Raw genomic sequence first — 17306 nt, 5'->3', positions numbered from 1 at the left:
TACTCCGTTTTCTTTAAATTAATCGTTAAATCCCATTTATGATATTCTTTGTGCAACTTCACAACCATTTAGTTCATGTCAAATTAATCCACTACAAAAATGACTTGGTCATCAACAAAATGGAAAGCGAATAGCTTTTCACAATTTATTGACACACGCATAATACGGCATGGATGTTTTCACAACCAGAAGGCAGAATTCAAGTACATTTCCATTAATGTAGATGCCATCGCGTGTCCTTGTTGCAACCCTTTTGTCACTGGGATTTCTCCAGATACTTTTGTATGTGTTTTAATTATGCAAGCTGTGTCAGTATATGAAGCTCTAACAGCTAACAGCTTGAACATACAGTATAAACGACTCACTCCACACTACAGCCCACAATTTACTGAGGAGAATGACATCATAGGCTTTCTTAAAATCAATGAAAACATGTAGGCCTCCAGATTCCTGGCTAGTCTTTCTTGCACCAGCTGTTTTAGGAAAAACATATTGTCTTTGCATGTTCTTTAGGCATGGTACCGATTCCGTTCCTCTTCATCCATAGTCTGTGATACTATCCTCCCATTTGTAAATTTCCCGTATAATCTAGAGACTGAATTTCTTACAGTCACTATTTTATAGTTGACACTTTTTTTCCATTGCCGTTTTTATTTGGGTTATATATGTATGATATATTTCGCCCCTCTAGTAATTGTTTCCCCCTTACGCACCGATTGAAAGCATAGGTACTAAACTCCAGAAGTTTATCTGGTCCATTTTTGAATAATTCGATGGGCAATCCAGTCCATTTGGATCTGAAGGTCGTCCATTCTTTATAGTCATAAGCACGTTTTTCAGCTATTCAGGCATAATTATTTCGTCCTCTTCATAAAACGTATCCAAGATAAATGACTCATCGTTGTCATTTACAAAGAACACTGGACGGTTTTCATTAAACATATTCCAATAATACTTCCTCCATCCTTCCAATGGAACTAAGGTGTCTCGAATTTTTAATGTTCTGTTACGAGTACATTGTAGAGATTTCAGCGCTCTCCATGCGTCACGGCTTTGTCCACCTCTGATGTACTGAATACTGATCAATGGGTCTACATTCCGAAACGCAGTTTTGACAGTCTGAGACTATCCCCCTTAGTCGCATAGTCTACTGATGATTTTTCCGGAAATAATGTACAGGGTGCACGTACGTGCATACCACAACCTCCAATTGCAACGTTGAAAGTGTTTAGAACGTCGCCATTTGTACCTCATGTGCGATCCTTGCACAACACATCACACGTCGAGGTGGTGCTTTGCTTGGCGACAAGTCCTCTCCAGCGTGTCTGTTGCGAATGCTGGCACAAAGCATCTTCTCACTTCTCCACTCCAGTCGTCCAGTTGCAAGAGGGGTACGACGAATCTTAACTAGAAGAAACCGCATACAGAGAAATGGGGAAACTGGCAAGTACTATTTCTGCACCAAATCAGCGATCAACAGGACTACATGACAAATATCGATTTATGTGCTACCAGCCACTGGTACGAGAACATGAAGGCGCCCCAACGTGTTCTCCTCCTCATCCCTGAGTTAAAGTGTTAGGAATTCATCATTCCCAGATATAAATGTCGTTCATAAATAGTAGGAGCCACCCTTACTTGATTATTGTCTTCCAGATTTGCAACGTTTTGTCTTCTTTGACTGGTCTGCATTTCGTAAGATGTACGTATTTAAAACGCAAAGAAAGATGTCCTAATTCTTGGACATTTTAACATGTTGAGAGCACAATATAATGAAACTAACATGACGAGTGCCTCTTGACAAGAAAGTAAGTTGTAACAAATTTGTGTTCATGATATAAATTAAACAGAAGTCATTATTCATTCTTTTATAGTAGGTGCATTGTATTTCCTCCTTTGTTCGGTGGTTCCTTCCTCTGGCAGAAGGGCTGAACACCAAGGAAGAAGGATGAAGAAAAAGGACTGGGGACGTTTAGAGAGCGAGGAGATTTTGAAAAGTCCCCCGTAACCAAGGACCAGAGAAGCTGATTGTTGGGAACTTCCTGGCAGATAAAAACTGTGTGCCGGACCGAGACTCGAACTTGGGACCTTTGCCTTTCGCGAGCAAGTGCTCTACCAACTGAGCTACCCAAGCACGACTCACATCCCGTCCTCACCGCATTACTTCTGCCAGTACCTCGTCTACTACCTCCCAAACTTAACGGAAGCTCTCCTGCGAACCTTGCAGAACTAGCACTCCTGAAAGAAAGGATATTGCGGAGACACGGCTTAGCCACAGCCTGGGGGATGTTTCCAGAATGAGATTTTCACTCTGCACTTGCCCGCGAAAGGCAAAGGTCCCGAGTTTGAGTCTCGGTCCGGCACACAGTTTTCATCTGCCAGGAAGTTTCATATCAGCGCACACTCCGCTGCAGAGTGAAAATCTCTTCTGATTGTTGGGAGCTGCACCGGACGGCATTTGAAAACCTTGCAGCTTAGAGGTGGCAGTTAGCGTAATAAGCAAGACGGAGATTACTGACAGAACATGTGCAAGAGTTAATAAGAGCGGAAAGGTAAGTGCATTGTATGTGTTACATGTTACAGGTGTGTGTGGGTGGGGGGGGGGGGGGGAGGACAGAATAGATGAGTCAGAAAATAAATGATAAATGATGTAGAAAACTGACAAGTAAGACCGAAGAAATTACCATAAATTAGGATCAGGTAGGTGGGGAGAAGTAGGAAATGTTATACGCCAGTTCCCAGCTGCGAAGTTCTGAGAAGCTAGTGTCTGCTGGAAGACTCCAGAGGGCACGTGATGTGAAAAAGGCACCGAGGTCAGGACTGTCAAATTGTAGTGCATTCTCTGCAACAGGATATTCTGTGTTTCCAGTGTACATTCCATATGTCCATTCATTCTGATTGATAACTTATTGGTAGTCATACCAATGTAAGAGGCCGAACAGTGTTTATATAACAGCTGTTTACATAACAGCGTGTGTCGTTTCACAGGTGGCTCTTCCTTTGATATTATAGTATATGTTTTGCCAATTTCAGGGCTGGTGTAGGTGGTGGTCGGATGGTGCACGGGACAAGTCTTGCAGTGGGAACGCTTGATTAGCAGGTTCCACAGATGTGGAACTTAAACTGCCTCTTTTTCAAAGCCACACAAAAAGTTACAAGCGTGAGGTCAGTGCTGGTAATCGAAACTTCACATCCTTTCCTTTCCAACAGTACGTATGTTCAGATTCAGTTTATATCATACGAAATAGGAATTCGTTTCACTGGGTCTACCTGTTTTAGCAACGATACGCGAGGAGAGAGCAGAGTGGGGGCCAGACTCACGTGATGAGCAGCGGTCGCGCCTTCTCCTGCGAGCCGCAGCAGCCGCAGCCGCCGCCCGCCGCCAACAGCAGCCACAGCACCAGCATCGACAGCGCCGACCCTGCAACACAGCGGACAGCCGTGCCGGCTCCCACTTCTCGTCTTACTACTGACGTTCTCGTTAGAGAAAACGATATCCTTGTGTTACAATCATTCGTAGTGTAGGACCATCAAATTCAAATTCCCTGTCCTTTGCTAATTGCGGTATGAGGCTACAGATGAACAATCGACATACCCTGTGGATATCAGAATGACCTGTGTCGGGTGACCTTACCGATAAACAGATCGCACCCCACAAGTTCACGAGAGTTTAGTAACAGGTGTCACGCAATGGGTAACTGAATGAATTAGTTCAGTAAACAAGATTGGCCCTAACGTACATGATACGTGGAAGCTGTGATTCACAAACATGGTAACGACAGTTAATTCATCAAATTACAGCTGTGACTTTCATGAAATATCAACACAGGTTACAACTGAATTAGATTGTCAACATCTTGGCAAAGATCGGATAATGAATCCGACCTGGCAAAGGTCGGATAATGAATCCGGACTGAACAAGTTAGAATCAACACACACTTGGGGAAGCAACTAAGTTCGCAGAAGCCGCACAGCAATTGTCGATTACTAATCCAGAAGTGAAGATTAGCAGAAAAATCACGCATGCGCCTACTCCCTTAGTCCTAACGTTGATCTGAAGTCTTTACGAGCGTCATACAGACAGGTTTACGAGTGCTGCTGTTGCTCACCATACTTAAGAGTTGCCCGTGCCTTCGAATCGCTGTTGTGGCGGCTGCAGAACTCTAAGCCATCTGTCCTGCATCGAAAACTGCTCTCCCTCAGAGCCCGAAGTCCGTGTCTCAGATGAAATGTCGCCTTCTGTGGCTCGGATGGAACTGATCTACAGAGAGCTTCCAGCTAGAAGTGAATTTTCACTCTTACTTTGTAAGTGTGAGCCTTGTACACGATTTTGATCGCCTCCGACAGTGGTTCTCCAGAGTGGCGACCAATCAGATACATTCTAATAACGCAGAAGTCTACCTTCAATACTCAGTTTTAATGTGATTAACCAATAGTAGGGTTTTTAGAGCCGGAACTCAGAAGCAGGCAACGTTGACGCTCACTACCTTCCCTACTTCGTATTACAGCCAAAAAAAGCATCCTCCGCCTACGCACAGGCGAACTCCGTTCTCCTATTCCAGAATTTATTTATGTTAACCAATAGTAGCTTGTCTTACGGGTTCTTAGCAAAATCTAACAGCCTCATTTAGCTTAGCACCAACCTGATTGCTGGTTGTGCCACGCCCCCACGTACAAAGTTGCAGGGTGGTCTCTCCACATTCCATCTCCTAGATCTAACCTTTAACTGACCCTTTCCCAGCGTCTCTCAGAATTTGAGACTCCTGCAGGTCTCAGTTCTTTACAGCTTTGAACGGCCTGTTACCGATAACTTGTCGGAGTGGGTCACGACACTCCCCTGGCACTGGCGGACACACCATGTTAAAAATAGACTTTTGTTACTCAGTAGCCTCCCATCACGTTCGACAGAGGCAGTAATCCCATCCAAGAAAACGCATGCAGGACCCGTCCGGCGGGCCTCTCCTTACACACAACACTTGTTAATTTGCAGAGCCCCACATGGGCTAATGGCGCCATTTGAACAGCTAGTTTGAAAAGCATTGAATTACACTCATTTAAATCGTATTTTATAATTTGAATATTAATGTTTTAAAGACGAGCAGCCTTTTTATAAGTATCAGTAGGCAAAAAATACCTATAAAGAATAAAATAAAATTTGAAGGCTACGTCCTTAACACTTGCGTCACCTGTCGACTAAAACTCACAACCTCGTTAAATGTTTGAACCAAGCCTCCAGCTGACACCCCGATTAAGCAAAGGCTTTGGTTCTGACGCAGACCATTCTTTTATAAATTCTAAGCGTTTTTAGTTAGTGTACCTTCAAAAAGATTATTTAACCTTTTAGTTTATTATGTTTTGTTAAATTCTTATTGTGTAACAAACTCCTGTCTCTCCGTATCTTCCATTCATCGTATCTGCAGATATCTAATGATGGTAGTAGCCGAAATGGCTGAATAAACAAAGAAAATTTAATAAGCGATCTTGACGGTTTTATGCAAGGAAAAGATCTTACTGCTTGTCAAAAAGACATTGTATCGTTACTGAACTCCACCTCCCTATCCACAGAAGTTACCAACAGAGTGAAGATAGACGGATTATGCCTCCTAGATTATCCAGCCTTGCTAAGTCCGGCAAAATTATACACTGAAGAGCCAAAAAAACTGGCACACCTGCCTAATATCGTGTAGGGCCCCCGTGTGCACGCCGAAGTGCCGCAACACGACGTGACATGGATTCGACTAATGTCTGAAATAGTGCTGTAGTGAACTGCACATGAATCCTACAGAGCTGTCCATAAATCAGTAAGAGTACGAGGGGATGGAGATCTCTTCTGAACAGCACGTCGCAAGGCATCCCAGATATGAGGAATAAGGTTCATGTCTGGGGAGTTCGGTGGCAGCGGAAGTGCTTAAACTCAGAAGAATGTTCCTGCAGCCGCTCTGTACCAATTCTGGAAGTGTGGGGTGTTTCATTGTCCTACTGAAATTACCCAAGTCCGTCGGAATGCACAATAAACGCGAATGGATGCAGGTGATCAGAAGGGATGCTTATGTACATGTCCCTGTCAGAGTCGTACCTAGACGTATCAGGGGTCCCATATCACTCCATCGGCACACGGCGACACCATCACACAGCCTCCACCAGCTTGAACAGCCCCTGCCGATATGCAGGGTCCATGGATTCATGAGGTTGTCTCCATACCCGTACACGTCCAACCGCTCAGTACAGTTTGAGACGAGACTCGTCCGACCAGGCAACACGTTTCCAGTAATCAGCAGTCCAATGTTGGTGTTGACTGGCCCAGGTGAGGCGTACAGCCTTCTGTCGTGCAGTCATCGAGGGTACACGAGTGGGCCTTCGGCTCCAAAATCCCATATCGATGATGTTACGTTGAATGGTTCGCACGCTGACACTTGTTGATGGCCCTGCATTGCAATCAGCAGCAGTTTAGGGAAGGGTTGCACTTCTGTCACGCTGATCGGTTATCTTCAGTCGTCGCTGGTTCCGTTCTTGCAGGATCGTTTTCTGGCCGCAGCAATGTCGGAGATTTGATGTTTTACCGGATGCCTGATATTCAAGGCACACTCGTGAAATGGTCGTACGAGAAAATCCCCACTTTATCGCTACCTCGGAGACGCTGTGTCGCATCACTTGTGAGTCGTCTACAATGCCACGTTGAAACTCACTTAAATCTTGATAACCTGCGAAAGCAGCAGCAGTAACCGATCTAACAACTGCGCTAGACGCTTGTTATCTTACACAGGCGTTGCCGACCGCAGCACCATATTTGAGTTGATTACATATCTCAGTATTTGAACACGCATGCCTATACCAGTTTCTTTGGCACTTCACGGTATTACAGCCTGAAAGAAAGCCATTGAAGGGATGCTAAGTTTAACAATCTTACTACACAGTCACGGCAAGAAACGTCTTTTACATGTTCCGAATTTAATTTATCAGTTAAGGTTGTCGACAATACGACGATGAATAATCTTGAGGAAGGATTTGACGAGAGTAACAGTACTGTATTAGTAAAGATGTTTATCCTTTTGAATCATAATGCATGGCCTGTAAAGAACACCAGTGGCATAGTTCGTCGATTATCCGATCAAAAGTATCCGGACACTCTTATGTAATTTGACGACAAGATTTCACGATTGGCGGACCCAATAGCACAAAAGGAGGCGGCGAGTATCGTGTTGACAGTAGAGAAGCAGTAACAGCATAATCGGTCTGTCAGGAGAGCTCACAGACTTGGAACGTGGACTAATCACTGGATGTCAACTAAGTAGCAAATACATAAGGAACATTTTAACCCTTCTAAAGCCGTCCAGAAGTCGACTCTTTTCATGTAACTGTGAAGTGCAAAAGCGATGGAACAACCACAGCTGTACCTAGACCAAGCAGATCTCACGTACTTACGAAGAGCACCGTCGAGCATTGTGGAATGTAGTTTTAAAAATTGCATAAAATCAGTGGAAGGGATGTCTCATGAGTGCCAAAGTGCTGCCAGCACCACAGCTATCTCAATGACAGTGCGTAGGGGGTTAAAAATAATGGGGTACAGTGGTCGAGCATCTCCTCATAAGCCATACATTTCCGTAGTCAGTGCGAAGCGATGCTAGAGATGGTGTAATTGAATGACTGGAAAACGAGTGATTCAGAGTGATGAATCGCGCTATACCCTGTGGCAATCCAGTGGAAAGGTTTTGGTTTGGCTAATGCCTAGAGAACATTACCCACAGTTTCAGTGCTTAATAGTGATGTACGGAGGACGGCGGCGGGATGAGCGGGCGGGGGGGGGGGGGGGGGGGGGGGTTCTTAGTTAGCGTGTGATTCCTTTGTAGCCTTACTGTGCTTAAGAGAACGCTAAATGCGGAAGGATATGATCACGTTTAACTATATTGTATACTGCGTACAGCAGCGGAACAGTTGGGGGCCGACGATTGCATCAGCATGACAATGCACCCTATCTTAAAGCAATATCTGTGAGGCATTGTTATCTGGACAATAACTTTCCTGAAATGGACTGGTCTGCCCAGAAACCCGACATTTGGGTTGAGTTAGAACGTCAGTGGGTTGCCATTCTTCCAGTCATTCAGACAACTCACTGGAAGTGTCCCCTGCAGAGTTCAAACCGTCGCAAAGGCAAAGGTTGGACGTAGTGCATACAGGTGTTCGGATACTTTTCATGATATAATGTATACATGTTGAATAAGACCGCAGCTGTATGACGAGCGAGTTGACGCATTGGCTGACACATTCGACTCACATATGGGGGGTCAAGTAAAAAGAAATGGAAACCCCGCGATGAAGCTCTGAAGACCAAGTGAAGGTCGACCAACCGCCGTGTCATCCTCAGTCATTGGCCATCAAATGCGATGTGGAGGGCATTTGGTAAGCACCCCGTACCCCCCTCCCTTGTCGACGTTCCCACCTCGGAGCCGCTGCCTCTCAATCAGGCAGCTCCTCAGTTGGCATCACGAGGCTGAGTGCAGCCCAGTCCAGTGCCTCCAACAAGGAAAAATCTCTACTGCACCGGATGCACCTTAAGGAAGATCCTGTTGTTCATGTGTTGAGTCTAAAGTTGTCCCACATTGAGAATGGTCAACACTGTATACACTATGGTGGCCCTTCTTTTTCAGCTTATCTCCCACCCGCTGTTTTGTTCCAATATAAGGCACGTGCAAGATTCTTGCTCAATCGGAAAATTATAAGACTACATCCAACATTCATGAAGTTTTGAATTTTAGCTGTTTTAATTTTGTTTTGCAGTTTCTCATTATTATTACTATTATTAAGTAAAGTCTTATTGTTACAGATACTTATTTTAATAACGCTGTTTTAATACTATAATCCTAATATTGTGTATATAATAAAAATCATAATATGATTAAGAGCAGAACATTAGTAGTGTAAGTACAGACGGCTGTAGTAGCCAGGCGAAGATAAAATTGCCCTATTACTTTTACTGATTTGGAGAATGCTGCAGCCTAGAGGCGAACACTTAAAATCAAACGAAGGAAGTACTTCGGTACTGTCAGCGTGTTTCATGGCGATAGTTGGGTGCGATCGTCTGGTATGTTGTTGTTTGTGTTGCTCTGGGGTGCAAAGTTGCTGGCAGAATTAGTAAATCGTACATCATCTGAATATCAACTCATGACGGTTCACCAGTCATCAGAGAAGTGTGGTGTAGTTGACAAAATTCAGGCACTTTGCTGCTATACGAAAGCAAGCAATGCAGGTCGAATAAATGGTAGTTGCACAAATCTAGAAAAATTGTTCAGTTGTAACCTGTTATACGTCCTTTTCCGTCAGCACATTTTTGAATTGGTGTTGAGGACCTGTTTCGACTCATTGATGGGGCACCTCTGACATGGAACTTTTCAAGAATTTACAGTAACTTGGTACAAACGCGAAAAGAACGCTTACTTAATCGGTAGCAGTAATGTATCTGATGATTTATGAACTATTATTCTCAATTTCTTGAAAACCAAATTTCTACGCAGAAACAACGAGGAAATGAACATCGAGAATTGCTGAATTAACGATTAACTTTCTGCCGGCATTCGAAAAAATGTGATATCGTTTCGCGTACCAAGAGCTGTAAGTAATTTTATGTGGATGGCAAAGGCCATATACACATTCGGATTACACGGGGTCAAGATCATTTTCACTTATCTGGTATTTTTCTTGCACGCGTGTACGTCTGAGCCTGTTTTCTGTCAACAGAAGCAATTAAGGCACCTTACCTTTAGTTCCTATTTATGAGTCAATTGATAAATTATCAGGTTATTCATCCAGTAAATCAGTAAGGCTGGTGCAAAAAAAAATATTCAGGTGACCTCTGGTACTTATCTCCAGAAACTGTGGCTTCTGACGAGAATGTTCCAACAATGGCCAAGGCAAATATAGCTCAAGCTACCTCGGAATTAAAAAGAAAAGATGAAGAAGAGGAAGAAGACAAAAGCAAATGAAAAGACACAATATACAAAAAATTATCTTTCTTCTTTTACGAATATTGACTTTCAATCTTTTGTTTTACCTGTTAGAAAGATGACTCCCGTTACAAAAGTACAATTCAAAAAGTTGGGGAGATGGTTGTTGTGAGTGATATTGCAGCAAAAGGCGTCAAACTCGTTCAGGACTGCAATAACATTCTCACAAAAGACTGAAATGAGAAACAATTTGTTTAACAGATTGTAGCAGGAGACCTTAAAATTACTGCTACTAATCCTTCTCTTAGGAATAAATAATATTCAGTACTCATTCAATCAAATTAGCTTTCGGTTATACAGAAATGAATGCTGTAAAATGATTATTTTAAATAAAGAATCTTTTCAAACTGAAAACGTGTGCATTATTGAAAATAAACTTGATATTTGTCAAACTTTTCCTGTTTTGTTTTTTTAATTCCTCGAATGATCTTTTCAGTAATGTGAGTGAAAATGATTTTAAACAATCTTTGGACTATCTTAAATGTGTCGCATACATTATTCTCACGGAAGACAAGCATGCGGTGGACATAAGAAAGAATACATCGCGTTTTAACAGAAATGTTTCTTGTGGATGCTATGTTCCAACTTCAAGGCGTTTGAGGCTCACCTAGGCTTCGTTAGGTTGAGATGGATATTTCACAGACTTTTTTTCGTCAGTTTGAACAAAAGTGGGCGGTGGTGAAGCAATACTGTACCTTTCAAAAAATTACATGTAACTAAGGGCCACCCCAGTACTCAACCATCTCCTCATGTGTCTGTGCTACTTTAAGATTCACTCTGTACATAGTATTTTTGGTACAGTTTCAATATCCAGTTTCTTGTAATGCACACTGTTATATGGTGTGTTCAAAAAGTCTCTCCGCAGTGCCATATGATTGTTAGCCGCGCAGGCCGTATGCCGCAGTGAACATACTGCAACGAAACTCAGTGAAATACATGTTATTAATTTATTGAATATTCATTTTTACTTACACATTTTCACATTAAATGTTGAAAGTACCCCCCCCCCCCCCCCCGCGTTGTTGAATACACAATTCAATTCGTCTAATCATGTTTCCAAACACAAGCTGTAACATTTCGTCTGTAACAGAAGCAGTGAAAGTGGGTATTGCAGTTTTCAGTTCATCGATGGATTTTGGACGGTTTTTATAGACAATTGCTTACGCTGCACCCCAGAGGAAAAGTCAGGTGGCGTTAGGTCAGGCGATCGTGAAGGCCAAAGTCCCTGTAAAATTACGCGGTCACCAAAAACATCAGCAAGCAGTGACATTGAAACGCGAGCTGTATGCGCGGTTGCACCATCTTGTTGAAAATAACCGTTTAGTATTTCACTGAATACAAGTTCTCCTATGAATGAGTACAGAATATCCACTTGAAGGGAAGTAAGCCAGGCAGGCGAACAATCATACGGCACGCCCGGCTAACAATTATACGGCACTGCGGAGAGACTTTTTGAATACCCCGTATATGGCCACTGTATGCCTATTTGCTTTTCATATAAATGACTGATGTTACGTGTTCATCAGAAAGTATATATGTTTCGATATGCACACAGTTTTTCATGACTATGACCAATATCATATACTCATTTAGTACACAGTTAACTTATTTTTAGGTAGGTCATACTAAGAAATTGTCACCTATGCTAATGATATATAGCAGAATCTGACTTAACGTTTAAAAGAAGTTTTTAAAAATTAAAACATTTTTCTTTACAAAAAATTTTAATTCATTGTGTGACAACCTATGCTCACATTGCAGTACTCAAATGGCAAAAACCAATGCTTGTACAGTACCTTACACAGCTGGGCCTGTAAACGCCCTCTCCCCCCACACGCAAGTCTTTTATACTATGTGACAAGGCTATCCAAAAATAGTGTTATGGCTGTTATGCCCTTTTATTTATTTATTTATGTTAGTGGAAAAAGATACTGCTAGTTTACTATACTGCACTGCTAGTATAACGTTTTCTGAATGGCGTTGTAGTCGCTATCGAAGCGTCTTATGGTGTAGCACATATTACTCTTCTCATGTGTTTTAGCACCTTATTACTCAATGGTAGATAAATGATTATAGATGCATTTCTCTGTTGTGGGTAATTTTGTTGAGATTTGCCCATTGGGCACTTAACGATGTACTCCAATACATTAGCAACTAAGATGCATTTTCCTTTTTATTGTTGCTGTTTACTGTTGCATATTAATACGTACTACACTGACAGCGATTTCCAAGAGAGTACAACCACGTTATCACTACCTAGGTCCTGTATTAATTCAGAGGGTCACACTCGTATACGTAATTTTGTTAATAAATGCATCTGGACGTTGCTTCCTTTGATAATCTAACGCTGCTGCCCTGCACCTGATAGTCTTAAATAACTGAAGTTGTACAATTCCTATGAAACTGAAGAATGAAAATGTCCTGCCTACGTTTTATACTACTTGTTAAGTATGTTCTTGTTACATTTGATAGGTCGTATGTCACAATAAGAGTCATCTCATATCTGTTGTGTCCTAACCATCGGTGCTTCATGCTAGCATCTCACACTTTTGGAGCATATATATATATATATATATTATTATTATTATTTTTACAGTCAATATTAATTTTCCAAAAATATTTGAATGTTGGAGCTCTAATCCTAAGGTAGGCTGGCCTGTAAGGCTGTTACTGACATTACGTTTAGAACGTCTGCATGAAACTGTCATTGGTATAGATTTGTGAATGAGCCTGTAAGTGTACGAACTAGGTCTGTATGTATTGTTACCTTCAACAAGATATTCATGTGCATGTGTAGATAAACTATAAATGTAGTAGTGAGCGATATAACTGTATCGGTGATTCAGTTGACCCTACAGTTTATGTTGGGATATTATGTAAATGATTATGGTTGTTTTTCCGTAGACCGACAGATACTTTTTCCATCACATAATAACCAGTCCTACGTCAATGTTTCTAGAGAGTACAATGTTGTATTTCAAAGAATATTTAATAATCAATGTAATGGGTCACTTATACCACCGGTTAACCAAGAGCGTAACGTAACCGCTACCGACGCTTTTGTTGCATGCGCGTTCAGTCTTTCCAGATGGGCCATTGCTATAACGGTTCCACGAACGAACTCTTCTCCACTCCAGGGCACACTGAGTTTTTATTTACTCTGTCTTATGTGTTTGACAAGCCAATATGGCGCTTTTGTGTTATAAATGGAGTGTGCTCTCTTTATGGTTATGCGATTCATGCACAGTTATATTCTTTCCAGAAGGTATTTAAAAGCAAATTTTGATCTGTTTGTTATGTTTTCCACTTATATATCGGTTGTACAGTGCCGGATATAGCCTTGTAATGTTTTTACTGGCATATTGTAGATCCGAAGATGTCAGACACTGTCGAAACCGGTCATTGAGGAAATAAAAATATTGCAGCTCGTGATCTTGGATACAAAAATTCTTATTTAACGTTAAAGACATTGATTATTTTTGAAAGGAAAATTCAAAATTTGCCTCGGTATGTTCGTTCAAGACGTAGAGCGGATACAATAGACTTTTTCAGGTGATCCGTACTATCCGAGAGTTATCCGTTCCTCAGGAGTCTGTCTGACGTTTTTCGACGATGTTTGTGTTAGACCATGCAACCTGAAACTGCTCCGCCTTTCACGACGGTGATAAACAACAACAGACACAGTTCTGAGAATTGATTGGGGGCTTGAGACGAAACTTCCTCTTAAATGGAAAAGTAAACCATCAGAATGTATGAATATGGGGAACATTTTTTTCATACCGTAGTCGGACGCGAAAGAAACTCTGGAAAGCATCATGTATTTTGCGCAGTTTACCGAGGAAAACCTTTGCGACACGTTCTTTTTTGCGCAAAGACGCTTATATAAATCATGTAAAGAGCATATTGAGGACGTGGCTTCTTCCACATGTGTGAGAACAAGCAGAAAATTTCAGTTTTCTACAGGACGGAGCACTCCCGCGCTGCCACCTGCATTTGAGAGCATTTCTTAGCGATGTGCACTCTAAAGGACGGAAAGTCTGTGAGGTAGTATGGATCTCACATTGTGTCATCGACATCCAATGTCCGCATCCTCGCGGTGGGCATTTATGTCTTTTTTATGTGGGTGTGTGAAAGACTCCGGTTACGTGCCCCTCCTTCCAACAACTCTGAGTGAACTACAAGGCCGAATAGCAGCAGCGCTAACTCCAGACACGCTCGGAAAAGTACGAGACGAGTCTGGCTATGATCTGGATGTTTGCTGTGAGTCAGTGGAGGGACCACTGAACCTTTATGAAAGGTACGAGTGGCGTTAATTAAGTAATGCAACACATATTTCTCGACCACTTTCGGCTGAAAAAATTCAGAATTTGCTGTGGGACACCGTGGCATATTCCTGCTTCAACCCCTCTAAAATCATGAAGTTCCGATAGGTGGCGGCGCTAAACGTTGCCTTCGAAATGGCGTATGTCACTGAGGTGCATTCTGAGCAGAATACTGTCACCGAGTTTCTTTTGGTGGAAAACCAGAGATTCGTAGATATTCGTAGGCGCTTGCAGAATGTCTGAGGAGACCCAGCAGTCAACAAAAGCACGGGGAGTCGTTGGGGAGGCGTCTCTCATCATCGCTACAACGTCGCGCAAATCTGTCTGATATCCGGCGTGCTGGCTGGCCGCAGACAGCTGTGGCACTTCCAGATTTGGAACGTGTGGACAGTCTCACAAGATTGCGGTATCTTCACGGAGCTGAAGAAACAACTTCAGCATGTTCGTCGCCACAAAAATGGGAACGAATTTCTCCTTATGCATGAGAAAGCAAGGCCTCACACAAGTATGCTCACCCGAGAGGAGCTCACAAAACTTCACTGGGCTGTTCTTCCTCATCCACGCTACAGCCCGTGTCTCGCATCTTCCGCGTTCCATCTGTTTGGTCCAATGATGGGTGCAGTCTGCGAGAAGCAATACGTTGATGACGGGGAGGCTACTGATGCGGCAAGACGTTGGGTCCGAAGTCGAGTAGTAGCGTGGTAGCATGAGGGCGTAAAGGCCTTCCGAGTAAGGTGGCTTGCGGCAGTCGCATTGGACGGAGATTATGTTGAAAATAGGATTTTATACAGGAACGGAATGGAGAATGATATGATTTATTGGAATCCTCAATAAAACCAACGTGCTATCAGAAAAAAAATTTGTTGCATTATTTACTGAATGCCACTCATAAATGAAAACTTCTATACTAAAAGTAAATTACGAGGGTTGGAACTTTAATAGTGGCAACTATTTATTTACAGCTCGTAGAAAATAGACACGTGTTTCAAAGTTTTACTGACCTTCAAAGTAGCCACCAGTGTTGCGTATAATCCGTTGCCAGCGATGTGGAAGTCGTAGGATATTCTTACCAGTGACAGTTGTGTTGACAGTTCGAGCGGCGCGGGCTATTGCCCGATGAATTTGTAGCAGTTCTGAAGCGAATGCCGTGAAGTTTTTCCTTCAGTTTAGAAATCGAGTTGAACTCACGAGGGCTTAAGTCAGGGGAGTGCAGTGGGTGGTATAGCACTTTGCAGCCCCATGACTGCACTTCCCTGACTTAAGCCCTCGTGACTTCAAGTCGATTTCTAAACTGAAGGAAACACTTCACGGCATTCGCTTCAAAAGTTCTACAGATTCGCCAGGCAATAAGCAGCGCCGCTCGAACTGTCAACACAACTGGCACTGGTACGAGTATGCAGCGACTTCCACATCGCTGGCAACGGGTTATACACAATGCTGGTGACTACTTTGAAGGTCAGTAAAACTCTGAAACAGACATCTATTTTGTACGAGCTGTAAATAAATAGTAGCCACTATTAAAGTTCCAACCCTCGTACACTAATTATGTGTGTACATACTTGTAACAGATATGCCTATGTAAAATAGGATGGTGGCCCGCCTGGTTGGCCGTGCGGTCTAACTCACGGCTTTCCGGGCGGGAAGGGGCGCCTGGTCCCCGGCACGAATCCGCCCGGCGGATTTGTGTCGAGGTCCGGTGAACCGGCCAGTCTGTGGATGGCTTTTAGGCGGTTTTCCATCTGCCTCGGCGAATGCGGGCTGGTTCCCCTTATTCCGCCTCAGTTACACTATGTCGGCGATTGCTGCGCAAACAAGTTCTCCACGTACGCGTACACCACCATTACTCTGGCACGCAAACATACGGGTTACACTCGTCTGGTGTGAGACGTTCCCTGGGGGGGTCCACTGGAGGCCGAACCGCACAATAACCCTGGGTTTGGTGTGGGGCGGCGGAGGGGTGAAGTGGACTGCGGTAGTCGTCGTGGGGTTGTGGACCACTGCAGCTGCGGCTGGGACGGAGCCTCTCCGTCGTTTCTACGTCCCCGTTTAGCATACAACACAATATGTACATACAAAACAGGATGGTAATTTAGAAAATAAAAAAATTGTAGTCCAATGGATAAGTTAAAATTCATTCGTGTAGAAGTCATAGTGTGATGAAGTCGGATGAATTTTCTTGAAACCTCCTGTACTGTCAAGCATGTACTGGAGGCTTGTGTTGTTTTTAGCATCCTGTATCGAGGAAATTAAGGTACAGGGGATAGCTCGGATCAGTCAGGGAGGTCATAGAGTTTATTGCGATGCAGAGCTGAGGGAAGCATGCAGTGGCGGGCGGGGCAGGCGGCGCTTGCTGCAGCCGCGACGCACCCAGGCCGACGAGCCAGCGCCAGTAGTCGGCCTCGGCGACCACCCTGGCGGCGTCCTGGGCGGCCGCCCTGGCGCCGTCGACGCGGCCCGACACGCTGCGCGAGAACGCGTCCAGCGGCGACAGCGACTCCTGCAGCTGCGCGCGCTCGCGCACCAGCTCGCGCCGGATGCCTGCCGGAACAGCAACATCTCTCTGGTTACCTGTCCGTCACTCACGTACTCCAGCAGGGAGGGGCGGTGCGACGTAGGTTAGAAGAGCATCTTCAGCCTCTGAGTGAAACAATTATAAAACATGAAAAGCGGTGAAAGCAATAAAAGTAATGATTTCAGCCTGATGAGTTGTTGTGTACGGTCTTCACACCTGTACGGAAAATTGTGCTGCAGCCTGCTGGTGCCATTTGCTGGGAAACGGGAAAGGGCGAAAACGGCAATGGTACTTGACGTACATGAAATACTCTCAGCAACAAATTATGCAGAGTGTCCGAGGAGGAATGGTCAGTATTCGGGGATATGACAGCGACGACCACTCGAAGAAAAAATGTGTAGTAGTCACGGGCTCTACAGTACATACGTTAAAAGCTAAGTGCACATAGTCAGTAGAACGGACGCGTTTCACAGC

The 17306-nt window shown here is 43.6% G+C and overlaps 1 protein-coding gene across 1 annotated transcript in view; it reads right to left on the bottom strand.

Annotated features, from left to right (window-relative positions):
* Nucleotides 1–17306, bottom strand: part of LOC124587979 — a 183527-nt gene that overhangs the window by 53025 nt on the left and 113196 nt on the right. The window contains exons 8-9 of the mRNA XM_047131468.1: nucleotides 16688–16858; nucleotides 3322–3421 (exon numbers count right to left, since the gene is read on the bottom strand). Coding sequence (XP_046987424.1) covers nucleotides 3322–3421; nucleotides 16688–16858 — 271 coding nt within the window. The remainder of the gene's footprint in view (nucleotides 1–3321; nucleotides 3422–16687; nucleotides 16859–17306) is intronic.

This window comes from Schistocerca americana, chromosome 1, assembly GCF_021461395.2.
Source record: "Schistocerca americana isolate TAMUIC-IGC-003095 chromosome 1, iqSchAmer2.1, whole genome shotgun sequence".
In the NCBI taxonomy this organism is placed as follows: Eukaryota; Metazoa; Arthropoda; class Insecta; order Orthoptera; family Acrididae; genus Schistocerca; species Schistocerca americana.
The sequence above is the reverse complement of the archived record's forward strand: the minus strand, read 5'-3'. Positions and strand labels throughout refer to the sequence as shown.